The sequence below is a fragment of the Zea mays genome, chromosome 1, assembly GCF_902167145.1.
Source record: "Zea mays cultivar B73 chromosome 1, Zm-B73-REFERENCE-NAM-5.0, whole genome shotgun sequence".
In the NCBI taxonomy this organism is placed as follows: Eukaryota; Viridiplantae; Streptophyta; class Magnoliopsida; order Poales; family Poaceae; genus Zea; species Zea mays.
In genome coordinates this window covers 151,513,888-151,541,521 of record NC_050096.1, presented here as the reverse complement: position 1 = coordinate 151,541,521, position 27,634 = coordinate 151,513,888, and the positions used below count along the sequence as shown (strand labels likewise).

Below are 27,634 nucleotides of genomic sequence, written 5' to 3'. Positions count from 1 at the left end.
CCAAGCAAGGGCCTTTGGAAATCTGGTCTTGGCCACAGTAAAATCCTCCCAAGTAGCACATGATGATGGAACCCAGACCACCTGAGGAGCACTTGGACCACAGCCGCATTGCCTTTCTTGACCATTCTGCGATCCAGGATCTCTACCGGAGCCAGAGATCCCCTGTCCAAACCCATTGGTCGAGGAAGAGTATCAAAGACCGGAGTATAATTTGGAACAAATGGTTTGAGTTGGGAAACATGGAAGACTGGGTGGATCTGAGCTTCAGGTGGAAGAGCCAAACGATAAGCAGTTGGCCCAATTTTCTCAGTCACTGTGTAAGGCCCAAAATACTTGAATGCAAATTTGGGACAAGGTCTATTGACCATAGAATTTTGAGCATAAGGCTGGAGCTTGAGCAAAACCTGTTCCCCGGCCTGAAACTCCTTGCGAACCCGCTTCTTATCTGCAAAATGTTTATACCTCTGTTGAGCTCTAGCCAAGTTGGCCTTCAACATCTCACTATGCTCAGCTCTGTGCTGGACAAACTGGACAGCTCCCTCATCCTCCTGCCCTGTGACTGAAGGAATTCCAAGAACAGATGCTTCATAGCCATAAAGGGCCTGGAAAGGTGAACAACCCAATGATGAGTGGAAAGTGGTATTATACCATAATTCGGCTAAAGATAGCCAAGACTTCCATTTCTGAGGGTTGGAGTGGAAAGCACATCTGAGATACATCTCCAAACACTGATTAACTCTCTCACTCTGCCCATCTGTCTGAGGGTGATAGGCTGTGCTTAAAGCAAGCTTAATATCCAAGAGCTTGAACAAATGTTTCCAAAAAGCACTCGTAAAAATCTTGTTCCTATCAGATACCACTGTTTTGGGCACCCCATGCAGCTTGATGACTGAATCTACCATGATTTGGGCCACTCCCTGAGCAGTGAAAGGGTGCTTTAAGGGAAAGAAGTGAGCATACTTGGTGAATCGATCTACCACCACCAAAATCGTATCATATCCTTCTGACCGGGGTAACTTCTCAATGAAATCCATAGTTAAGTCTTGCCAAGCTCCTGCTGGCACAGGCAATGGGTGAAGTAACCCAGAAGGATACTGCTTGGGACTTTTGGCCTGCTGACAAACCGCACATTGTTTCACAAATAATTCCACATCAGCTTTTAGGACTGACCAACAGAACAACTTTTTAATTCTGTGGTAAGTAGCAGTGATTCCAGAATGACCACCCAATGACGAATCATGCAAAGCTGCAATAATTTTGGTTCTGAGGGCAGAATTCTCCCCTACCCAAATTTGTTGATCCTTTCAGATCACTCCTGTCGGCGTTTCGAACCCGAGGGGTCCCTGGACCGACGAGTAAATTGTCGCCGCGTGCCCCAGCCCAGATGGGTCGGCGCGAGACGGAGCGTGAAGGGGGGAAAAGCCGGAGGGAGACAGACATAAAAGGGGAAACCCGCGGCCTTCGTGTTTGTCCCGCGCCCAGGTCGGGTGCGCTTGCAGTAGGGGGTTACAACCGTCCGCGTGGGAGAGAGCGAGGGGCTTATGCACGTGCCGTCCCGTCCTTCCCCGCGTGGCCAACCTTCTGTAAGAGGGCCCTGGACCTTCCTTTTATAGGCGTAAGGAGAGGATCCAGGTGTACAATGGGAGGTGTAGCAGTGTGCTAACGTGTCTAGCAGAGAAAAGCTAGTGCCCTAAGTACATGCCGTCATGGCAGCCGGAGAGGTTTTGGCACCCGGTTCGTGTGGTGTCGTGGTCGTCGGAGGAGCGCTGGAGCCTAGCGGAAGGATAGCTGTCGGGGCTGTCGAGTCCTTGCTGACGTCTCCTTGCTTCCGTAAGGGGACTGAGAGCCGCTGTCGTCATGGAGCATGCGGGGCGCCATCATTACTTGTTTACCGGGGCTAGCTTGGGGTAGGGTAATGATGGCGCCTCCTGTGACGTGGTCGGTCCGAGCCCTAGGTTGGGCGAGGTGGAGGCTCCTCCGAGGTCGAGGTCGAGTCTGTCTTCCGAGGCCGAGGTCGAGTCCGAGCCCCCGGGTCGGGCGAGGCGGAGACCGTCGGCTGAGGCCAGGGCTGAGTCCGAGCCCTGGGTCGGGCGAGGCGGAGTTCGTCGTCTTCCGGGGCCAAGGCCGAGTCCGAGCCCTGGGTCGGGTGAGGCGGAGTTCGTCGTCTTCCGGGGCCGAGGCCGAGTCCGAGCCCTGGGTCGGGCGACGCGGAGTTCGTCGTCTTCCGGGGCCGAGCCCGAGTCCAAGCCCTGGGTCGGGCGAGGCGGAGTTCATCGTCTTCCGGGGCCGAGCCCGAGTCCGAGCCCTGGGTCGGGCGAGGCGGAGTTCGTCGTCTTCCGGGGCCGAGCCCAAGTCCGAGCCCTGGGTCGGGCGAGGCGGAGTTCGTCGTCTTCCAGGGCCGAGCCCGAGTCCGAGCCCTGGGTCGGGCGAGGCGGAGTTTCCTATGGCGCCCGAGGCCGGACTTGGCTGCTGTCAGCCTCACTCTGTCGAGTGGCACAGCAGTCGGAGTGGTGCAGGCGGCGCTGTCCTCTTGTCAGGCCGGTCAGTGGAGCGGCGAAGTGACTGTGGTCACTTCGGCTCTGTCGACTGAAGGGCGCGCGTCAGGATAAGGTGTCAGGCCACCTTTGCATTAAATGTTTGCATTAAATGCTCCTGCGATACGGTCGGTCGGCGTGGCGACTTGGCCAAGGTTGCTTCTTGGCGAAGACTGGGCCTCGGGCGAGCCGAAGGTGTGTCCATTGCTTGAGGGGGTCCTCGGGCGAGACGTGAATCCTCCGGGGTCGGCTGCCCTTGCCCGAGGCTAGGCTTCGGGCGAGGCGAGATCGTGTCCCTTGAGTGGACCGAGCCTTGACTTAATTGTACCCATCAGGCCTTTGCAGCTTTGTGCTGATGGGGGTTACCAGCTGAGATTAGGAGTCTTGAGGGTACCCCTAATTATGGTCCCCGACAGTAGCCCCCGAGCCTTGAAGGGAGTGTTAATACTCGCTTGGAGGCTTTTGTCGCACTTTTTTGCAAGGGGACCGACCTTTCTCGGTTGCGTTTTGTTCCGGTGGGTGCGCACGAGCGCACCCGCCGGGTGTAGCCCCCGAGGCCTCGGAGGAGTGGTTTGACTCCTTCGAGGTCTTAATGCGTTTCGCGATGCTTCGGCCGGTCTGGTTGTTCCCTCATGCGAGCTGGCCGTAGCCCGGGTGCACGGTCGGGTCCCAAGTTCTCGGGCTGGTATGTTGACGCTGTCAACGGTTCGGCCGGAGCCGAGTTTGCGAGAGCAGCCCCCGAGCCTCCGCACAGAGCGAGAGGACGGTCAAGGACAGACTCGACTTTTTTACATACGCCCCTGCGTCGCCTTTCCGCAAGGAGGAGGGGGAAGCGCCATGTTGCCCTTGGGGGGCGCCGAACATGGTGTCTCCAGTGAGCTGCTAACGGGTAATCCGAGTGGACGCCCGTGCCCCATTTGTTAGGGGTCGGCTAGAGGCCCGGAGGCGCGCTCCAAAAGTACCTGCGGGTGATTTGCCGGACCCAGTCCCCTTTTGACGGGGTCCGAGGGCTCGATGCCTCCCTCTGATGGGATTCCGTTACAAGATCGTTCCCGCTGGTCTCGGAAATGTCCTAGGGTACCTCGGGAGCGTAGCTCGAGCCTTGGTTATGTATCGAACGTACCCAGGGTCATCCCTTGCTCTGAGTCTGAGGTGGCTGTGAACCCTTCGAGGGCCAGCCTACGAACCCCTGATCAGTAGTGGGCGCGGAGCCCGAGTGGCCTGAGGTGGCTGTTGAACCCTTCCAAGGGGCCGGCCTTCGAACCTCTGACCAGTAGTGGGCGCGGAGCCCAAGCGCTCTGAGGCGGCTGTTGAACCCCTCCGAGGGGCCAGCCTTCGAACCTCTGATCAGTAGGGGGGCTCGGGGCCCGTTTCCTTCGCGGAGAAGGATCCCTTTCGGGGTATCCCCTTTCCCGGTCCCTGTTGTAAGAGAGAGAAAGAGGAAGAGGAAAAGGATACGAAATCGAATGACGTGGCACACCTTTTTTTGATGCGGTCGTTATGGCGGAGGTGAAGCGTCGCCTGCTTCGCTCGCCAAAGGTGACGCCTGTCCTGCCGTAGAGTTAATGCGACGGGACGAGTGGTTCACGAGGCAGCCGTTGCGCGCGTGCGAGCCGTTCGAGGAACGGAACACGAGCGCGCCGTCTTCACGCCGTGAGAGAGGGTTCCCTTGTTGTCCCTGGATGGGACGTGAGCTTGGCTGACGACGCGACCGCTGCTTCCGCCCGCCTGCCACCGCCATTACTGCCGGCCCATTTTTGGCCGTATCGACCGTCGCGCCTCCTCCCGCGGCTGACTGGCCCGTGATCGATGTGCCTGGCTGGCACTGTTGGGTCATACGCAGGGTTTCCTCGAGTCGCGGTACTGGTTCCGCAGTCGAGGAGGCACGGTAGTGGTGCGAGGGGCGGTGCAGTTGCTCGCACATAGCAATCAGCGCGCCGGTTGCATGACGTGTGGGCCTGGGCCTCCATGCTGGGCACGGTTGCATGCCGACTGCATGGCTGTCCGCCCTTTCACCCGCTGGTCTGGGCGAAAGTGGAGGAATGCTTGTAACCGCTGGGCAGTTGCGCGCACCGCGCGCAGCGGTTTGGCTTCTTCTGCCCTGGGCCAGCTTGCATGACGCGTGGGACCCAGCCCCCGTGTCATAGGGGGAGGACCTTGGAGCGTGTTGGAGAAGACTCAGCCCGCGATGGCTGAGGACGCAAGTGGGGAGAGTTGCCTTTAAAAGGAGGGTGACCCCCTTGAAAGGCAACCATGTCTTCGCGCTCCCTTATGCATCACGTCTTTCCACCTTCCGCGCCCCCGGATGGGGAACACTCGCAATCCTTCCGCCTTGTCGTTGGAGGAACGCAACTTCACGAGAGTTGGTACCTTTCAGCCATCGTTCGGCTTCAAGGATTTTCATCAGGCGGCCCAGCCGCATCCCCTCGCCGGCGGTCACCCAAGACGGTGACCACCAGTTCGATGGTGGGGAGAAGCGAGCCGGGCTGCGACCTTGGTCCCGCCCTCAGCTTCGAGGATCTTCATCATCCTGGCTGGGGCGGAGACCGGGCTGAGCCGGAGCTCTACCTCCCGCGCGGGTTTGTGGGTCACCTTCTCCCTCAGCATTCAAGGGAGAGGTCGCTCACCGGCCTAGCGGGAGGGCCGGACTTCGACAACGCGGGGCTGGTCGGCGGCGAGCGTCGTCAGCTTCAGCGCGTTGGGCTCGCTGGCTCAGCTGGCTCTGGCTCGGCTCCCGGTGCCCCTCCTGTCGCAAGAGCAGTTGTCGTGCCGCGCGCACCGGAGGACCGCCCAAGATGTCGCGTGCTGCTAGGGTGGCGTTCGTGTTCTGGGGCTGTCCTGCCTTTGCCCCGGTACGGCGCCTCTGCGCGGAGGTCGGTGCTCCGCTCGTCCGGGAGGATCCGAGTGGGGATCTGCCGGTGGGCATACGGCTTCCACCGTCGGTGCTGAGGTGGCGGCGGCTGAAGAAGTCCTCGTCGCCGACGGGATCAGCGCCACCATCCGCGCCCTGGGCCTCCGGCTCTTTGTACTTGTCCTCGCCCCTCGAGCGTAGACGTGGGCGAGGGCATTGTTGCAGCGGCGTCCGCCCTGAGGCCATTGCTGCTGCAGTTCGGCCACCCGGAGCGGAGGTCGTTGTTGTTGCTGCTGGAGCGGGCGGCGGCGAGCCACCCGTCGACCTTCTGTTGCTCCGCAGGCCCCCCAATCGTGTGGGGTTGTTCGTACCTGCGGAGGTGGAACCGGAGTTCCGTTTGTAATGGCACCTTGAGTGCCGGTGTTTTGTTGATTGTGGCTGTCGGGGCCTGAACATGTATGTATCTTCGGCACGGAGCCGTGTTTTTTCCTTATTTCGAGCACTAAGACTCGCTTGTCGGCTATCTGAACCGCTTCACCAAGTGTGAGTTGCCTCGTGCGAAGGTGACGAGTGAGGTATCTGTATCCCGGAGGCGTAGGAATCCCTCGGCTCGGTCGGCCTTGCCGCCCGAGGCTTCTCTTACTTAGTTAAAGGAAACCCTCGGCCGCTCTTCGATGAGCCGAAGCCGGAGGCAGCGGTGTCAGCATGGACAGAGGCATAGTTGGCTCGAAAAGAAGATTTGGTCGGCCGGAGCCTGGCCGGGTCGTCCACTGGCGGGACCGACGCCGGAGTTGAGTTGCCGAGGCCACGAGCCGGGCTGATGTCCTCGGGGGACAGCTGGCTAAGGCTTCGGGGTGGCCGGCCGAGCCGTCTGCTCGAGCCGGATTCTTGGAGAAGACCCCGCCGGTGATGGTCCGGGAGTGGTGCTGATGTCGTCCTTCGGGGTGGAGATCCTCCGACCGCGTCGCCGTCCGAGGCTAGGTCGGACCTCGCCGAAGGTGTAGTTGACGCCGAGGGTGCTGCTGCTCCCTTCAACCGTCAAGGTCCGAGCTTGCAGGATCGGGTTATCTTGTAGTGTGCGTATGTTTTCTGCGGCCGCCGAGGCCCAAACATACTGTCGTCGTGTTGTAAAGCTGCATTTCTTTTCCTCTTGCTTCGAGTATCTGGACTTATTTGTCGGTAACAGAGTTGTTCGTCCAAGCGAGAGTTACTTTTTACGGAAGGTGAAGAGTGAGGTATCCGTATCCCAGAGGCGTAGGAATCCCTCGGCTCGGTCGGCCTTGCCGCTTACGTGTACTCTTACTCGTCCGTCGGATTCTGCTATCGATGTAGTCGAGAAGGCCCGAAAAATCATTTCGGCAGAAGAGTTTTCGAGCGTGAAGACTTGTTCGGTCCGCGGAATCACCTATCCGAGCGTGAGTTACTTATCGCAGAAGGTGACGAGTGAGGTATCCGTATCCCGGAGGCGTAGGAGTCCCTCGGCTCGGTCAGCCTTGGCTGCTTACGTGTACCCGTCGTTTTTAGGATCCACTTTCGAAGTAGTCGAAAAGCACGAAAGACATTCTGGCAGAAAGGATCTTTTTCCGAGGAAAATTTTGACGCAGAGAGGGTTCCCCCCTTTTAGCCCCTGAGGGAGGGTCGGGCTTTGCCGAGGCAAGGCTGACCCTTCCTTGATGACTAGACTTTGTGTGTGAGCGAGGTGTATGAACGACTTGAAAGCATCTTAAGGGTAGAAGCGACGTAGCTGTCGGATGTTCCAAGCGTTGCTGTAGACCTCGCCTTGACTGTTGGCCAGCTTGTACGTTCCGGGCTTCAGAACCTTAGCGACGACGAATGGCCCTTCCCAGGGAGGCGTGAGCTTGTGCCGCCCTCGGGCGTCTTGTCGCAGCCGAAGCACCAGGTCGCCCACCTGGAGGTCTCGGGACCGAACCCCTCGGGCGTGGTAGCGTCGCAGGAACTGCTGGTACCGCGTCGAGTGCAGTAAGGTCGTGTCCCAAGCCTCTTCCAGTTGGTCCAGTGAGTCTTCTCGATTAGCTCGATTGCTTTGGTCCGCGTAGGCCCTCGTCCTCGGGGAGCCGTACTCTAAGTCTGTGGGCAAGATGGCCTCGGCCCCATAGACTAGAAAGAACGGTGTGAAGCCCGTGGCTTGGCTCGGTGTTGTCCTCAGACTCCAGACCATAGAGGGGAGCTCCTTCATCCATCGCTTGTCGAACTTGTTGAGGTCATTGTAGATCCGCGGCTTGAGCCCTTGCAGGATCATGCCGTTGGCACGCTCTACTTGCCCATTCGTCATGGGGTGAGCCACGACGGCCCAGTCCACCCGGATGTGGTGATCCTCGCAGAAGTCCAGGAACTTTCTGCCGGTGAACTGGGTGTCGTTGTCGGTGATGATGGAGTTCGGGACCCCAAAGCAATGGATGATGTTGGTGAAGAACGCCACCGCCTGTTCGGACCTGATGCTGTTTAGGGGTCGGACCTCGATCCACTTGGAGAATTTGTCGATGGCGACCAGCAGGTGAGTGTAGCCCCCGGGTGCCTTCTGCAAGGGGCCGACGAGGTCCAGACCCCACACAATAAACGGTCAGGTGATGGGTATGGTCTGCAGAGCCTGAGCGGGCAGGTGGGTCTGCCTTGCATAGAATTGACACCCTTGGCAGGTGCGGACAATTCTAGTGGCGTCGGCCACCGCGGTCGGCCAGTAGAAGCCTTGTCGGAAGGCGTTTCCAACAAGAGCTCGAGGTGCTGCGTGATGACCGCAAGCCCCCGAGTGTATTTCTTGTAAGAGCTCTTGGCCTTCGGCGATGGATATGCATCACTGGAGGATGCCTGAGGGGCTGCGGTGGTAGAGCTCCTTCCCGTCCCCCAGCAAGACGAACGACTTGGCGCGCCGCGCCAACCGCCGAGCTTCGGCTCAGTCGAGGGGTAGCTCTCCTCGGTGGAGATATTGCAGGTACGGGGTCTGCCAGTTTCGATTAGGCATGACCCCGCTCCGCTCCTCCTCGACGCGCAGTGCCTCACCTTCGGGGGCCGAGGGTGCCTCGGGCCGAGCCGAGGGTGCCTCGGGTCGAGCCGAGGGTGCCTCGGGCTGGGCCGAGGCCTTCTCGGGCTCGGGCGTGTCATCGGTCTTGACGGAGGGTTGATGCAGGTCTCGGGAGAAGACGTCCGGAGGAACCATTGTTCGCCCCGAGGCTATCTTAGCCAGCTCGTCCGCAGTCTCGTTGTAGCGTCGGGCGATGTGGTTGAGCTCGAGCCCGTAGAACTTGTCTTCCAGGCGCCGAACCTCATCGCAGTAGGCTTCCATCTTTGGGTCGCGGCAGTGGGAGTTCTTCATGACTTGGTCGATGACGAGCTGCGAGTCACCTCGAGCGTCGAGGCGTCGGACCCCTAGCTCGATGGCGATGCGCAACCCGTTGACCAGAGCCTCGTACTCGGCCACATTGTTGGACGTCGGGAAATGGAGGCGTAGCACGTAGCGTAGGTGCTTCCCGAGGGGCGAGATGAAGAGCAGGCCCGTGCCTGCTCCTGTCTTCATCAGCGACCCGTCGAAAAACATGGTCCAGAGTTCCGGTTGGATCGGAACTGTCGGGAGCTGGGTATCGACCCATTCAGCCACAAAGTCCGCTAAGACTTGGGACTTGATGGCCTTCCGAGGGGCGAACGAGATTGTCTCGCCCATGATTTCCACCGCCCACTTTGCAATCCTACCCGAGGCCTCTCGGCACTGGATGATCTCCCCCAGGGGGAAGGATGACACCACAGTCACCGGATGAGACTCGAAGTAGTGTCGCAACTTCCGCCGCGTCAGGATCACCGCGTACAGCAGCTTTTGAATTTGTGGGTAGCAGATCTTGGTCTCGGACAGTACCTCACTGATGAAGTAGACTGGTCTCTGGACGGGCAATGCATGCCCCTCTTCTCGTCTCTCAACCACGATCGCGGTGCTAACCATCTGAGTGGTTGCGGCGACGTAGATCAAGAGGGCTTCTCTGGCAGCGGAGGGCACCAAGATGGGCGCGTTCGTGAGGAGCGCCTTCAGGTTCCCGAGGGCTTCCTCGGCCTCAGGGGTCCAAGTGAAGCACTCGGCCTTTCTTAAGAGGCGGTACAGAGGCAGGCCTCTTTCGCCGAGGCGCGAGATGAAACGGCTCAGAGCCGCAAGGCATCCCGTGACCCTCTGTTCGCCTTTCAAGTCCTTGATGGGCCCCATGCTGGTGATGGCCGCGATTTTTTCCGGGTTGGCCTCGATGCCCCGCTCGGAGACGATGAACCCCAAGAGCATGCCTCGGGGGACCCCGAAGACACACTTCTCGGGATTGAGCTTTACGCCTTTTGCCTTGAGACACCGGAATGTCGTTTCAAGGTTAGAAAGGAGGTCGGAGGCTTTCCTCGTCTTGACTACGATGTCATCGACGTAGGCCTCGACCGTTCGACCAATATGTTCGCCGAACATGTGGTTCATGCATCTTTGGTATGTCGCACCCGCATTCCTCATACCGAACGGCATGGTAACATAGCAGTACATGCCGAAGGGTGTGATGAAAGAAGTCGCGAGCTGGTCGGACTCTTTCATCCTGATTTGGTGATACCCTGAGTAGGCATCGAGGAAAGACAGGGTTTCGCACCCAGCAGTGGAATCCACGATTTGATCGATGCGAGGCAGAGGGTAGGGAACTTTCGGACATGCTTTGTTTAGACCAGTGTAGTCTACATACATCCGCCATTTCCCTCCTTTCTTTCTCACAAGCACAGGGTTGGCAAGCCATTCGGGATGGAATACCTCTTTAATGAACCCTGCCGCCATTAGCTTGTGGATCTCCTCGCCTATGGCTCTGCGCTTTTCTTCGTCGAATTGGCGCAGAGGCTGCTTCACGGGTCGGGTCCCAGCTCAGATAACCAGCGAGTGCTCGGCGACATCCCTCGGTATGCCGGGCATGTCCGAGGGACTCCACGCGAAAATGTCAGCGTTTGCGCGGAGAAAGTCGACGAGCACTGCTTCCTATTTGGGGTCGAGCTCGGAGCCGATCCGGATCAGCTTGGAGGCGTCGTTGCTGGGGTTGAGAGGGACGGACTTAACCGTCTCCGCTGGCTCGAAGTTGCCGGCGTGTCGCTTCACGTCTGGCGCCTCCTTAGAGAGGCTCTCCAGGTCGACGATGAGGGCCTCAGATTCGGCGAGGGTCTCGGCGTACTCCACGCACTCCATGTCGCATTCGTACGCGTGTCGGTACATGGGGCCGACGGTGATGACCCCGTTGGGGCCCGACATCTTGAGCTTGAGGTAGGTGTAGTTGGGGACGTGTAACACCCTTGGTGTTTATATTCTGCTCGACAATGAGTATGGATTTAAGCACGTAAGATCAGTGGATAAAACAGATATTAATTTTTAATTATCTTCGTCTATCGCGATTTTTATATCGCATCTGTTTTGTCTGTCGCAAGTTCGACATCGTTTTTATTTTATCCGGGCTCTTCCTAAATTCTCGTGATGTTCGGAACATCGTCGTTCCGAAAATCGGTGCGTCCGGTGATTATTTAAAATTCATCGCTCGCGCGAATATGAATTCGGAAGCCCGACCCACTCGGACGATTTTATCCCGAGCAAATTAGTTTAAACTCGACGACTAAAATGTTTGGGGTAAAATAATCCAAATCGCGCATCGTCCGACTGAAATCGTGCGCGAGGTTATGATCCAATTTATCCTTCAGCACGCTGTTTTGGCGACGAAGTCAAGTGTACATTAGCAGATGAGATTTATCTGGTTTCAATTAAATCAAACACAGAGAGTATGGATGTAAGTAAGAATTATCGGTGAGGATAATGGTCTCTATGTCCTAATTACCTTCGTCTATCATTAATTTGGATCAACACAAATTTGATTTAATCTGGATTTAAATTTAAGTCTGAATCGATAATTCAAAAATTTTGGTGACGCATACTCAAGTTGAATCAAGCTCTCATTTAGTGTCTTAGATAAGAATCATTAGAGGTAATAAACGTTACATTATGGGCAATATATATACGTGTATATATAGTTGGTAAAAAACGAAAATGAGGATAAATCCTCCTTTTCCTTATCCTTTAACCCACCGTTCATGAAGCAGGATTATTCTTCACGTCACATTACTCCTCAACGTGTCTTTTCTCTGGCCTAATCCATCCACGCTCGATCTCCAGCAAAAAAAATCTCTTCACGTCGGCATCCAGCCCAGCCATCGTACGCGCCAGACCCTTCCATCGCCCAGCTCGATGCCCAGCGAGCGTCTGATTTTTTCCACCGCCGCGCGCTGGTGTCCATCTCCTGAAGATTTTTTTCCACCGGATGCCTCTTCTTATCCCCTCTCCTCTGATAATTCACGGTGTCGTCAGATTTTTTTTCCGCTAACCGTACTGGCTTCATCGGCTTCCTAGAAAAATCACGCCGCTCGGAAAAATCTCACCGCTGAACACTGCTATTTTATCCCCAGCCGAACTCCTCTCCGAGCTCATCCGGCCTCTGCTCCTTCCGCTTCCTCCATGTGCTGCACGCAGGTTCCCTGTTCAGCGCCCATCTTTTCCAGCACCGGCTGCTCCTCTCTGCCCCAGCCCGCCTCCAACTTCCAGCCGGCCGGAGCTCCTTCTCCCTTAGCCAGCGCCCAGCCCACCCGCTCTCCTTCCTCCTCCAGCTCCGGCGCCGTGAAACTCCCTGGTGTCGCACTCCCGTTTCTCGACCACAGCTCGGAGCCCCTCCATGGTCGCCGTCGAAGCTGTCTGCCGTGCCCTTGTCAGGCTCCCGCGCAAGCGTTGTTCTTCCCTGGCACGCGCCGGCTCACTGCTCGGCCCTGCGCTTTCCCTTTCTCTGTGCTCGTGCTCGCCGTGCCGTGAGTCACTGGCGAGCAGTCCAGCTCGCCTCCACTTCCTACGTTCCCTGCTCCAGCTCTACTGTCGCGCGCAGCTCGCCCCTGCGCAGGTGAATCGCCCTTGGTGCTGGTCGCGTGTTCCTCGCCCGGCTCGGCCGCGATCTCGCCGTTGTTCCTCAGCTCGGCGCCTGCTGCTCGTTCCTGCTGCGCGTGTCAAGCTCCCTTTAACCGGTCGTCGTCGAGCTCCTCTATTGCGCGCGTGAGGTTCTCTGCTCGCCACGGCGTGTCGAGTTTTCTCGTCGAGTCTCGCCGCGCGTCCTGTTCCTGCTCGCCAGCGTGCTCTCTCGGCTCGCTCGGCTTTAAAATCCTTATCTCGTCGTCGACCTCGCCACGATTTAGTTCGTCCGTCGTGCTGGTCACTATTCCATATTGTGTCTATTAGCTCGGATCCTGTCCCAGCTCGTCGTTGTGTCATTCACAGTCCAGTCGTCAAACCCGTCATCTCCTGCTCAACCCCACTCACCAGCTCGCTCAAGACTACAATCGAAGGTCGTCGTCAATCCGTGCGTGATCAAGCAATCTCAAGAATCGGGTGAAGACGAAGTTAGCAGCGCGATATTCCCTAAGCGCTCGACAAATTGCCTGGATCGGAAAATCGCTACCGATCTCACGGATTCGTGTCAGCTGTGGAAAAGGTAAGCTGATAAATTATTCAGAATAGTTCGATCGATGAATAAATTAATATGCTAGTGTGAGGCGCATTAAGGTGCTCGATAAATTGCATAAGTCACGAAACTCTCGTCGACTTCACAGTTATTGCGATTATCGAGCCAGGTTCAGTTATAGCGAGTTATTTCGCTATTTCGGTTAATTAGCTGAATTAATGTATCGAGTAGAATATTAGTAGGCCTGTGTGATAAAGAAATGTTTGAGTAATTGTTGACATGAAAAACATGTGAGGAGTAAAATAAAATTAAAATAGTTCTTTGTGAGCGATGTAGAATAATTCATAAAACAAGGGATAAGTTTAGAATTCAATTAATTAACTGATAAGTTGTGGTTAGGCTAATTGTATTAAAGGTGTATAATTTGTTGTTTTGTGATGTTCGCGTTAGGTTCGGTTAATTTAGAGAAGCGTAATTATTGTGCGTAGTCATATATTAATAACTAGTGTTTCCGTACAAAATTGTACAACGCCTCGTCGCTAAGTGTTTAAATTCGTCATCGCGTAGCACTATTTAGGGTTTTTGATATTCCTTTCTATATGCATTCATATGCATAATGCATTTCATTCAGGTGCGATAATTAATCACGTGATGCGGAAGATGACTCAAGTCGACCCCAAGCGCGGACTAATTCGCAAGATGATGCTGGTGGATTAACCTAAAGATGGATAATCGGAACAAGTATCAGAACAAAGGATGATCGCCAAGTGGACAACGTCTAACAACACTAACCTAGTGTTATTCCAGGCAAGCCCCGGTGCATGCAACCCCTTCCTTGTGTTTTTAAATAATTTTTGCACACTTTAAGTCTAGTGAAATGTGCATTAGGTTTATAGGAGTTGCTTGGAAACCCTTTGATGCATTGCCTTCCTTGAAATCCATACCTTTATAGATACTTCTGGTGAAGTATCAAAATATGATTTACAAAAATGCTTAGCCCTGCTCAGATCTTGTGGATAGAGGTTGTCTTTTGCGTTAAGGCCTTGCTCAGGGGTTATCCTGAGGAAAGATGGCTTCTACCTGCAGGAATATTTTCATTGAGAGCGTGGTGGGATCTTACTGCAAAGTTCCCTGTGATGCTCTTTTCATCCTAAGGAACACAAACAATCCTAAGGGTGGAAATACTTAAATTGGGACTTGGGCTAGGAACAGGTGATGCTCCGCCCAAGTTAGTTAAGGATTGGATGCGTATGTAGGCATGTATGATCAAGGACTATCTTAACTAGCCACATGCCCTGGATATGGGATAGGGTAAGCTTGAACCCGACTATTCCATACATGAAAAGACAATCGCGCACTGGGAGTGGAGAGATGGCGAGAGTGGCACGTACCCTCCTGGCAAAGGATCGCCTAAAAGGGGTGGTGTGCTCTCGGGTGGCGTGGACCTGTTCATGTAGTGGAGGATCCGTGGGAACGGTTAACATATGCAAGGGTTAAGTGCTACATATGTCGTGTGGTTAGAGATCCTCAGCTGAGTAAATCGATTCGGATCGCCGTTATATCCCCGGAGAGTGGAGACTTGATCGCTGCCCTGCAACCTAAGTCAGGATGTGAACCTCATGAATAAAAATGATGTTGTATTGATGAGATGGTGAAATTAGACCAGATGCAAACAGAGTCTATTAATATTTAATCTGGCGTTAAAAATTGAAAGTAAGGACTCACTTTAGTAAGATATTTCTGCAAAAGTATCTTAGTTGATTCTTGCTAAAGCCTCTCCTTGATTCCCAAATCCAGCATATCCTTGAGAGTCTTTTCTTTAGTCGGGTAAGACTTGCTGAGTAATTCCATACTCAGGGTTTTATTCCCTGTTGTTTTTCAGGTTTTAACTTTGTGCTGTTGTTGATGGTGTTAAGTGCCGGTGGGCTCGACCTTCTTATAAGTCTAAGTAACCCTTCTATACTTCTTACTGAGGATGGTCACTTAAGCTAGCATATATTTCAAACTTATAAATAATTTATAATATTTCAAAGTTTAATTCTTTGAATCACTTTTGTAACCACTCCGATAAAATAATGTAAAATTTTTGTAACTTGTAAAATTTGGTAATAAGATTTCCGCTGCAAAAATATTGGTGTGTGTGATTGGTGTTACTTAATCCCGCGGTTCTGGTTGTAAGTGGTTTATCCGATGTCCTTGGGGCAATCGGACGGATCCTGTTAAGTTATTTAGTGCACATGCATAGCTGTCTGGGGTCTTTGAGACAAGGACAGGTGCATGTGGGCCCAATAACTTGGGAGGTTCTGCCACAGCTGGTATCGGAGCAGGATTAAGTATATACGATCACATACTTATTTTTAAAACAAAGTTTTGGTTTTAGAAAACCTAATTTCAACTAAACACATTGTTTGGTTTTGAAAAACAGTTTTAAAAAAAATAATGCTAGCGACATCCTCTGTTAAGCCCTAAACTAAGGACTATTAGGTGGCTTAGTTCAAAACCACTACCCCACAACCGGGTGGGTATTGCATACATGTGTAATGTTATTTTTGAAAGCCATTCAGTTTTAAATGGATCGACGCTTAAGGTAAGGTGAGATGTGAGAGCATGACCGAACAATCGTCGGTCTAGGGAAGTGCTTAATTGTGGCGCTTGACTATATACATGTTCTACATATGTATATACGAAAGCTGCGATGTGGAGTATTTACTTTTCTGGGAATTCAGTACCCCATGGATGTGTATGGGTATACAAACATGGGAATGCTGAGAAGTGTATTGTACTTGTAACGACGCACCTACGCTTAGGTAAGAAGGTAAGTTACCATAATGGGTTGCCCTATGGTTAAAGTGTGGCAATGGCGCCTATGCGTGGCTCGGCGCTTAATGATGAGCTGGCCTCCATATAGCAATATATGGAGTATAAACTGTGATAAACTGTCATGTGTGAATTGCATCATGGGAAATTGGGTTGTGATGAAATTTTCTGCAGGTACACTAACCTCAAAAACGTATGTGTAGTTGACGACTAGCAAAATATCGTGAGAGTCGTAAGAATGCCACCGATATAGAACGTTATTGCCACATTATGTTGGCAAAATCAGTGAGGACGAATAGGACGAGCATGCATCCTGATTGTTGCATCATGTTTGTCACCTATACACCCAAAATGCTTCTCTCATCTTTATTCCAGTAACCATTGATTGTAGATAATGTAGTGTAATGCTGAATTATAAACTTCGAAAGAATAGTTGTCCTATGTTATTTAGGTAACCTATTTAGGTGTTATATATGTGTTTGCTCCGGTGCTTGATGTACCGATAGAAGGTTGGTAGTTTGTTTGTTTAAACCGAAAATTAGGCCATGTTCTTATTTAGTGAACCATGACCCAAATTTGTATTTTCCGTTATCACTCCATGACCAAACACATAAAAGTAAATGCCTAGATAATTTCTTTGTTGGACCTAAAGTGTACCCGGACTTGAAACAAGAATCTCGAGTCATGTTTCCTTCTAAAAATCATTCTCTTGTTCGATTTGTGCAAGATAATGTCTCTATTCCAGTTTGCCTGTTCTTAAGGGTCGTCATGTTGCTTTATCAACCTAACCTAGGAAAGGCATGTCCGACCATTTTTCTTTAGTTTGATGCCTTTGATTTCCTCATTTCTATCGAAGGCATACCAACTTAATCTCATGATTATTTTTACTCCGCATCTAGTCAGATACTAATCCTTGACCTTGTAATCCCTATGATGGGCATATAAATATGTTTGGGGCTGAATTAATAGTCTCCCATCATACTCCTTCCATCAAGTTTAGGTTATGGCCATGCCTTGTTCATTTCATTGGGCCATGACCTATTTGACTCTCTACTTGTAACCGTTTTGACAGGTAGAGTCTCTTTGTATATTGTCACCCTTGCTCAACCTATTAGTGTGGCACGAGATTTCTTATTGGTTACGTCTAGTAATGGTGTTATGACTAAAACCGATGGTGCCGTGACGAAACCGAGGGCCTCCTGTGAATGTACACACATTGTCGTGCTGCTCGGCACGCGCTGGTATCACAGTTAGTAGTTGTAATCCATTATGAGACTATATCAATGTGTTATCTTGGCACAATCTAGTTTTACCACGTGAGATTCATTATTGGTGCTAGTTCAGTGGTGGTGTCATGGGTAATGACTTATGGTGCCGCAGCGAAACTGAGAGCCCCTTGTGAATGTACACGCAAGGTTATGTTGCTTGGTGTATGCTAGTATCGAGGTCTCTAGTCATGATCCATTATGGAATTACACTGATGTGTTATCTTCCGTCGACCTTCCCTTGAAATAATTTCTTTGTTGTTTGTCAAGTGATCAAGCAACATCTATCATCTCTGTTCGATCAAAAGGGCATACCACTTTCCATGTGTGGTCTCTTTTCTTTGGATCTTGGTAGTGACTACTTATACAAGTTCCCTTTACATCCTTTGTGTAAAGGTGAAGCCTTGGAGCTTTTTAGTGTCGAGAGACAACTGATTAGCTCTCAAAATGAAGATTGATTTTTCCCTGCTGTTGAGATGCAGGAGTTTGTTCATTCGCTCTCTTATTTAATCCAAGTATTCCCTAACCAAGTGGATAATTCATCTCACATGAAGAAACGGGTGAACAACCTGACCAAATGGACTTCTATTCAAATACATGATCTCTTGTTAACCGGAGTGAACTCTCGACCATTGGACTGCCGATGGTACTGAGAGGACTTGCTCGATGTCAAAAGTAGTTCAACAAGTTGGCTTTACTAACTTGTAACTGCCCAAAGAACAAAGGCTGAGTTTAGAAATCGTTTTGTCGAGCTGTCTAAACTCACTTTTGTACAACCCCTCTTAAGGAAGTATTTTCAAGAATCGAGATTAAGTCGGCCAATAACCACCTAATTATCGCTCTAGTCATGCCTCGATCATCTCACGTGTGCTTTTCAGCATGAGTGATCCGGTCGAGTCATGCTTAGTGCTCGATAAAGGGGATTGATTGTGAAGTCAACATTTGTTGATCATCTTCACTAATGTGTTCCTCTAATTTTCATTATCTTCCTGGAACTTGAATTCCTTAAATGGCCACTTGTTGGTAAACCTCCTTCTGTGTGTTTTACCTAAGAGGTTGCATCTGATTCTGTTTGGGTAAAGTCGCGTATCTGCCGCTCGCTCAACAGACTCAGATAATACAGTGTCATCAGAAAAAGCAAACTGCGCACATGGAACCTTATGTGTTCCTCTGGCAGGCATCGTCTCTAGTGGTGAACTGTTCTAAGTTAGCCTAAGACGATACATGTTATGTCCACTAGAGAAACAACATCCTGAGGCACTCGCCTTTATTTGGAACTGTCTCATGATTATCGCTGATATGGATATGAGTTACATGCTTCTCTACTCTTAGAAGTCTTTCGCTCCGAATCTCGGGACGAGATTCTTTTAAGGGGGGAGGGTTGTAACACCCTTGGTGTTTATATTCTGCTCGACAATGAGTATGGATTTAAGCACGTAAGATCAGTGGATAAAACAGATATTAATTTTTAATTATCTTCGTCTATCGCGATTTTTATATCGCATCTGTTTTGTCTGTCGCAAGTTCGACATCGTTTTTATTTTATCCGGGCTCTTCCTAAATTCTCGTGATGTTCGGAACATCGTCGTTCCGAAAATCGGTGCGTCCGGTGATTATTTAAAATTCATCGCTCGCGCGAATACGAATTCGGAAGCCCGACCCACTCGGACGATTTTATCCCGAGCAAATTAGTTTAAACTCGACGACTAAAATGTTTGGGGTAAAATAATCCAAATCGCGCATCGTCCGACTGAAATCGTGCGCGAGGTTATGATCCAATTTATCCTTCAGCGCGCTGTTTTGGTGACGAAGTCAAGTGTACATTAGCAGATGAGATTTATCTGGTTTCAATTAAATCAAACACAGAGAGTATGGATGTAAGTAAGAATTATCGGTGAGGATAATGGTCTCTATGTCCTAATTACCTTCGTCTATCATTAATTTGGATCAACACAAATTTGATTTAATCTGGATTTAAATTTAAGTCTGAATCGATAATTCAAAAATTTTGGTGACGCATACTCAAGTTGAATCAAGCTCTCATTTAGTGTCTTAGATAAGAATCATTAGAGGTAATAAACGTTACATTATGGGCAATATATATACGTGTATATATAGTTGGTAAAAAACGAAAATGAGGATAAATCCTCCTTTTCCTTATCCTTTAACCCACCGTTCATGAAGCAGGATTATTCTTCACGTCACATTACTCCTCAACGTGTCTTTTCTCTGGCCTAATCCATCCACGCTCGATCTCCAGCAAAAAAAATCTCTTCACGTCGGCATCCAGCCCAGCCATCGTACGTGCCAGACCCTTCCATCGCCCAGCTCGATGCCCAGCGAGCGTCTGATTTTTTCCACCGCCGCGCGCTGGTGTCCATCTCCTGAAGATTTTTTTTCCACCGGATGCCTCTTCTTATCCCCTCTCCTCTAATAATTCACGGTGTCGTCAGATTTTTTTTGCCGCTAACCGTACTGGCTTCATCGGCTTCCTAGAAAAATCACGCCGCTCGGAAAAATCTCACCGCTGAGCACTGCTATTTTATCCCCAGCCGAACTCCTCTCCGAGCTCATCCGGCCTCTGCTCCTTCCGCTTCCTCCATGTGCTGCACGCAGGTTCCCTGTTCAGCACCCATCTTTTCCAGCACCGGCTGCTCCTCTCTGCCCCAGCCCGCCTCCAACTTCCAGCTGGCCGGAGCTCCTTCTCCCTTAGCCAGCGCCCAGCCCACCCGCTCTCCTTCCTCCTCCAGCTCCGGCGCCGTGAAACTCCCTGGTGTCGCGCTCCCGTTTCTCGACCACAGCTCGGAGCCCCTCCATGGTCGCCGTCGAAGCTGTCTGCCGTGCCCTTGTCAGGCTCCCGCGCAAGCGTTGTTCTTCCCTGGCACGCGCCGGCTCACTGCTCGGCCCTGTGCTTTCCCTTTCTCTGTGCTCGTGCTCGCCGTGCCGTGAGTCACTGGCCAGCAGTCCAGCTCGCCTCCACTTCCTACGTTCCCTGCTCCAGCTCTACTGTCGCGCGCAGCTCGCCCCTGCGCAGGTGAATCGCCCTTGGTGCTGGTCGCGTGTTCCTCGCCCGGCTCGGCCGCGACCTCGCCGTTGTTCCTCAGCTCGGCGCCTGCTGCTCGTTCCTGCTGCGCGTGTCAAGCTCCCTTTAACCGGTCGTCGTCGAGCTCCTCTATTGCGCGCGTGAGGTTCTCTGCTCGCCACGGCGTGTCGAGTTTTCTCGTCGAGTCTCGCCGCGCGTCCTGTTCCTGCTCGCCAGCGTGCTCTCTCGGCTCGCTCGGCTTTAAAATCCTTATCTCGTCGTCGACCTCGCCACGATTTAGTTCGTCCGTCGTGCTGGTCACTATTCCATATTGTGTCTATTAGCTCGGATCCTGTCCCAGCTCGTCGTTGTGTCATTCACAGTCCAGTCGTCAAACCCGTCATCTCCTGCTCAACCCCCACTCACCAGCTCGCTCAAGACTACAATCGAAGGTCGTCGTCAATCCGTGCGTGATCAAGCAATCTCAAGAATCGGGTGAAGACGAAGTTAGCAGCGCGATATTCCCCAAGCGCTCGACAAATTGCCTGGATCGGAAAATCGCTACCGATCTCACGGATTCGTGTCAGCTGTGGAAACGGTAAGCTGATAAATTATTCAGAATAGTTCGATCGATGAATAAATTAATATGCTAGTGTGAGGCGCATTAAGGTGCTCGATAAATTGCATAAGTCACGAAACTCTCGTCGACTTCACAGTTATTGCGATTATCGAGCCAGGTTCAGTTATAGCGAGTTATTTCGCTATTTCGGTTAATTAGCTGAATTAATGTACCGAGTAGAATATTAGTAGGCCTGTGTGATAAAGAAATGTTTGAGTAATTGTTGACATGAAAAACATGTGAGGAGTAAAATAAAATTAAAATAGTTCTTTGTGAGCGATGTAGAATAATTCATAAAACAAGGGATAAGTTTAGAATTCAATTAATTAGCTGATAAGTTGTGGTTAGGCTAATTGTATTAAAGGTGTATAATTTGTTGTTTTGTGATGTTCGCGTTAGGTTCGGTTAATTTAGAGAAGCGTAATTATTGCGCGTAGTCATATATTAATAACTAGTGTTTCTGTACAAAATTGTACAACGCCTCGCCGCTAAGTGTTTAAATTCGTCATCGCGTAGCACTATTTAGGGTTTTTGATATTCCTTTCTATATGCATTCATATGCATAATGCATTTCATTCAGGTGCGATAATTAATCACGTGATGCGGAAGATGACTCAAGTCGACCCCAAGCGCGGACTAATTCGCAAGATGATGCTGGTGGATTAACCTGAAGATGGATAATCGGAACAAGTATCAGAACAAAGGATGATCGCCAAGTGGACAACGTCTAACAACACTAACCTAGTGTTATTCCAGGCAAGCCCCGGTGCATGCAACCCCTTCCTTGTGTTTTTAAATAATTTTTGCACACTTTAAGTCTAGTGAAATGTGCATTAGGTTTATAGGAGTTGCTTGGAAACCCTTTGATGCATTGCCTTCCTTGAAATCCATACCTTTATAGATACTTCTGGTGAAGTATCAAAATATGATTTACAAAAATGCTTAGCCCTGCTCAGATCTTGTGGATAGAGGTTGTCTTTTGCGTTAAGGTCTTGCTCAGGGGTTATCCTGAGGAAAGATGGCTTCTACCTGCAGGAATATTTTCATTGAGAGCGTGGTGGGATCTTACTGCAAAGTTCCCTGTGATGCTCTTTTCATCCTAAGGAACACAAACAATCCTAAGGGTGGAAATACTTAAATCGGGACTTGGGCTAGGAACAGGTGATGCTCCGCCCAAGTTAGTTAAGGATTGGATGCGTATGTAGGCCTGTATGATCAAGGACTATCTTAACTAGCCACATGCCCTGGATATGGGACAGGGTAAGCTTGAACCCGGCTATTCCATACATGAAAAGACAATCGCGCACTGGGAGTGGAGAGATGGCGAGAGTGGCACGTACCCTCCTGGCAAAGGATCGCCTAAAAGGGGTGGTGTGCTCTCGGGTGGCGTGGACCTGTTCATGTAGTGGAGGATCCGTGGGAACGGTTAACATATGCAAGGGTTAAGTGCTACATATGTCGTGTGGTTAGAGATCCTCAGCTGAGTAAATCGATTCGGATCGCCGTTATATCCCCGGAGAGTGGAGACTTGATCGCTGCCCTGCAACCTAAGTCAGGATGTGAACCTCATGAATAAAAATGATGTTGTATTGATGAGATGGTGAAATTAGACCAGATGCAAACAGAGTCTATTAATATTTAATCTGGCGTTAAAAATTGAAAGTAAGGACTCACTTTAGTAAGATATTTCTGCAAAAGTATCTTAGTTGATTCTTGCTAAAGCCTCTCCTTGATTCCCAAATCCAGCATATCCTTGAGAGTCTTTTCTTTAGTCGGGTAAGACTTGCTGAGTAATTCCATACTCAGGGTTTTATTCCCTGTTGTTTTTCAGGTTTTAACTTTGTGCTGTTGTTGATGGTGTTAAGTGCCGGTGGGCTCGGCCTTCTTATAAGTCTAAGTAACCCTTCTATACTTCTTACTGAGGATGGTCACTTAAGCTAGCATATATTTCAAACTTATAAATAATTTATAATATTTCAAAGTTTAATTCTTTGAATCACTTTTGTAACCACTCCGATAAAATAATGTAAAATTTTTGTAACTTGTAAAATTTGGTAATAAGATTTCCGCTGCAAAAATATTGGTGTGTGTGATTGGTGTTACTTAATCCCGCGGTTCTGGTTGTAAGTGGTTTATCCGATGTCCTTGGGGCAATCGGACGGATCCTGTTAAGTTATTTAGTGCACATGCATAGCTGTCTGGGGTCTTTGAGACAAGGACAGGTGCATGTGGGCCCAATAACTTGGGAGGTTCTGCCACAGGACGGCCATGAACTTGGCGTAGCATGGCCTTCCCAGCACTGCGTGGTAGGTTCCTCGAAACCCGACCACCTCGAACGTGAGGGTCTCCCTTTAGAAGTTGGAGGGTGTCCCAAAGCAGACGGGTAGATCGAGTTGTCCGAGGGGCTGGACGCGTTTCTCGGGGATGATCCCGTGAAAAGGCGCAGCGCCTGCCCGGACCGAGGACAGATCGATCCGCAGGAGCCCGAGGGTCTCGGCGTAGATGATGTTGAGGCTGCTGCCTCCGTCCATGAGGACCTTGGTGAGCCTGACGTTGCCGATGACGGGGTCGACAACGAGCGGATATTTCCCTGGGCTCGGCACGCGGTCGGATGGTCGCCCTGGTCGAAGGTGATGTGCTTGTCGGACCAGTCTAGGTAGACTGGCGCCGCCACCTTTACCGAGCAGACCTCCCGACGCTCTTGCTTGCGGTGCCGAACCGAGGCGTTCGCCACTTGCCCACCGTAGATCATGAAGCAGTCGTGGACCTCGGGGAACTCTCCTACCTTGTGATCCTCCTTCTTATCGTCGTCGCGGGCCCTGCCACCTTCCGCAGGTGGCCCGGCCTTGTGAAAGTGGCGCCGAAGCATGGCGCACTCCTCAAGGGTGTGCTTGACGGGCCCCTGATGATAGGGGCACGGCTCCTTGAGCATCTTGTCGAAGAGATTGGCACCTCCGGGAGGTTTCCGAGGGTTCTTGTACTCAGCGGCGGCGACAAGGTCCGCGTCGGCAGCGTCGCGTTTCGCTTGCAACTTCTTCTTGTCTTTCTTCTTGGTGCCGCGCTGAGTGGACGCCTCGAGAACATCTTCCGGCTGGCGGCCCTGGGGCTGCTTGTCCTTCCGGAAGATGGCCTCAACCACCTCCTGGCCAGAGGCGAACTTGGTGGCGATGTCCATCATCTCGCTCGCCCTAGTGGGGGTCTTGCGACCCAGCTTGCTCACCAGGTCGCGGCAGGTGGTGCCGGCGAGGAACGCGCCGATGACATCCGAGTCGGTGACGTTGGGCAGCTCGGTGCGCTGCTTCGAGAATCGCCGGATGTAGTCCCGGAGAGACTCCCCTGGCTGCTGGCGGCAGCTTCGGAGATCCCAAGAGTTCCCATGGCGCACGTACGTGCCCTGGAAAATGCCAGAGAAGGCTTGGACCAGGTCGTCCCAGTTGGAGATCTGCCTCGGAGGCAGGTGCTCCAGCCAGGTGAAAGGGAAATGTGCCTTTGGGCCATTTCTAAGTGTTTTGGTGATTTAGTGTCCAACACAAGTGCCTAAGTGTAAAAAGGTGGACAAAGTACAAATCAAGAATTAAGGTATGTTTCTCAGACTTAGTACATTGTTTTATGGACTAATGTATTGTGTCTAAGTGCTGGAAACAGGAAAAATCCAATTGGAAATGTCTTGGCTCGAGCAGCCAAGAATCTGCTGAGTCTGGGAGCACCGGACTGTCCGGTGGGTCACCGGACTGTCCGGTGGTGCACCGGACAGTGTCCGGTGTGCCAGGCTGACTCCGCGTGAAGTGGTCGCTCTCGGGAATTCGCCGACGGCGTACGGCTAAAATTCACCGGACTGTCCGGTGTGCACCGGACTGTCCGGTGAGCCAACGGTCGGCCGGGCCAACGGTCGGCCGCGGAATCTGCGCGCGACACGTGGCCGGGCCAACGGTCGGAAGGGGGCACCGGACTGTCCGGTGTGCACCGGACATGTCCGGTGCGCCAACGGCTCCCAGATCTGCAACGGTCGCTGCACCATTTTAGGAAGGAAATCGGGCACCGGACAGTGTCCGGTGTGCACCGGACTGTCCGGTGCACCCGACGACAGAAGGCAAGGATGGCCTTCCAGATTTGCGCTCAACGGCTCCTAGCTGCCTTGGGGCTATAAAAGGGACCCCTAGGCGCATGGAGGACACACCAAGCATTCCTACAACATTCCTAAGCACCAAGACATCGATTCCGCGCATTTGGTTCATTGTGATAGCATCTAGAGCTCTTGTTGAGTTGTGAACTCATTGAGTTGTGTTGCGAGCTCTTGTTGCGACTTGTGTGCGTGTTGTTGCTCTGATTTTGAGTCTTGTGTGCGTTGCTAGTCCCTCCCTTACTCCGTATTTCTTTGTGAATCTCAAGTGTAAGGGCGAGAGGCTCCAAGTTGTGGAGATTCCTCGCAAACGGGATATTGAAAGGCAAAGCAAAACACTGTGGTATTCAAGTTGGTCTTTGGACCGCTTGAGAGGGGTTGATTGCAACCCTCGTCCGTTGGGACGCCACAACGTGGAGTAGGCAAGCGTTGGTCTTGGCCGAACCACGGGATAAACCACTGTGTCATCTCTGTGTTTGATCTCTTGTGGTATTGTGTTTTGTTGAGACTCCTCTCTAGCCACTTGGCGATTATTGTGCTAACACTTAACAAGTTTTTGTGGCTATAAGTTTAAGTTTCATAGGATCACCTATTCACCCCCCCCTCTAGGTGCTCTCAATTGGTATCAGGGCCATTCTCTTCAAGAAGAGGGACTAACCGCCCGAAGAGATGGATCCTAAGGGCAAGGGGATAGTGATCAACGATAAGGAGAAGGAGTCCTTCATCAACGAGCCCAAAGATGACAAGCCTATCGACTCCGGCTCTGGTCATAGACGAAAGGAAGGGAAGAAGAAGAAGACAAGGCGCATCAAGGAGATCGTCTACTACGACGACAGCGATGAGTCTACTTCTTCCCAAAAGGACGACGACCACAACGACTACGAGAGAAGGAAACCGGTTAATTCGAACTTTTCCTTTGACTACTCTCGTATTCCGCAAAGTTCAAATTCACATTTGCTCTCCATTCCACTCGGCAAGCCCCCACACTTTGATGGAGAGGACTACGGATTTTGGAGCCACAAAATGCGTAGTCACCTATTCTCTCTCCATCCTAGTATATGGGAGATTGTAGATAGTGGAATGCACTTTGATAGTTCGGATAGTCCTATATTCATTAATGAGCAAATCCATAAGAATGCACAAGCTACTACTGTTCTTCTAGCTTCATTGTGCAGGGATGAATATAACAAAGTGAGCGGCTTGGATAACGCCAAGCAGATCTGGGACACCCTCAAGATTTCTCATGAGGGAAATGACGTTACCTTGCTCACCAAAATGGAGTTGGTAGAGGGCGAGCTTGGATGGTTCGCGATGATAAGGGGCGAGGAGCCAACCCAAACATACAACCGGCTCAAGACCCTTATCAACAAAATAAGGAGCTACGGGAGCACGCGATGGACGGACTACGACGTTGTCCGCCTAATGCTAAGGTCATTTACCGTTCTTGATCCTCATTTGGTGAACAATATACGTGAAAATCCCAGGTACACCAAGATGTCGCCCGAAGAAGTTCTTGGGAAGTTCGTAAGCGGGCGAATGATGATCAAGGAGGCAAGATACGTGGACGACGCGTTGAACGGTCCTATTCATGAGCCTCAACCCATTGCTCTCAAGGCAACAAGGAGCAAGGAGGCACTACCAAGCAAGGTGGCGCAAGTTGAGGCGGCTGGGCTCAATGATGAGGAGATGGCCCTCATCATTAAGCGCTTCAAGACAGCGCTTAAAGGTCGCAAGGGGCAGCCAAGCAAGACCAAAGCCAAGGGGAAGCGCTCATGCTTCAAATGCGGTAAGCTTGGTCATTTTATCGCTAACTGTCCCGACAATGATAGTGATCAGGACCAAGGGAACAAGAGGGAGAAGAAGAAGCATTACAAGAAGGCCAAGGGCGAGGCACATATCGGAAAGGAGTGGGATTCGGATTATTCCTCCTCCGACTCTGACAATGAAGGACTCGCCGCCACCGCCTTCAACAAGTCATCCCTCTTCCCCAACGAGCGTCACACTTGCCTCATGGCAAGAGAGAAGAAAGTAAGCACTCATACTAGTACTTATGCTTCTTCAAGTGAGGATGAGTCTAGTGATGATGATGAGATAGATTACTCATGCTTATTCAAGGGATTAGATAGAACCAAGGTAGACAAAATTAATGAATTAATTAATGCCTTGAATGACAAGAATATGCTTTTAGAAAAACAAGAGGATTTGTTGTATGAAGAACATGATAAATTTGTAGAAGCACAGAAATCTCTTGCTCTAGAAATTAAGAGGAATGAAATGCTCTCTAGTGAATTATCTTCTTGTCATGAAACTATTGCTACGTTAAAAAGTTTTAATGATGATTTAAATGCTAAGCTAGAAAAATCTAGTAAATTAACATCTTGTGTAGAACATGTTGAGATTTGCACTAGGTGTAAAGATTTTGACATTGATGCTTGTAGTGAACACCTAGTCTCAATTTCCAAACTAAATGATGAATTGGCTAGTCTTAATGCCCAACTTAAGACTAGCAAAAGTGAATTTGATAAGTTAAAATTTGCAAGGGATGCCTACACAATTGGAAGACATCCCTCAATTAAGGATGGACTTGGCTACAAGAGGGAAGCCAAGAACTTGACAAGCCATAAGGCTCCCATCTCCGCCAAGGAGAAAGGGAAGGCCCCTATGGCTAGTAGTGTGCAAAAGAACCATGCCTTTATGTACTATGATAGGAGACAATCTAGAAATGGTTATAGGAGTTGTAATGCATATAATGCCTTTGATTCTCATGCCATGTTTGCTTCTAGTTCTTCTTATGTGCATGATAGAAATGTTGGTAGGAGAAATGATGTTCATAATATGCCTAGGAGAAATGTTGTTAATGCTCCTAGGAAAGTTAATAAACCTTCTACAATATATCATGCTTTAAATGCT

General features: G+C 51.0%; 1 protein-coding gene across 1 annotated transcript; it reads left to right on the top strand.

Annotated features, from left to right (window-relative positions):
- Positions 1 to 12,107: 12,107 nt before the first annotated feature.
- Positions 12,108 to 12,915, top strand: LOC118473072 (uncharacterized). Its single transcript, XM_035961580.1, has 2 exons — positions 12,108 to 12,326; positions 12,616 to 12,915. The coding sequence occupies exons 1-2, from the start codon at positions 12,108 to 12,110 to the stop codon at positions 12,913 to 12,915; spliced, it is 519 nt and encodes a 172-aa protein (XP_035817473.1).
- Positions 12,916 to 27,634: the final 14,719 nt, after the last annotated feature.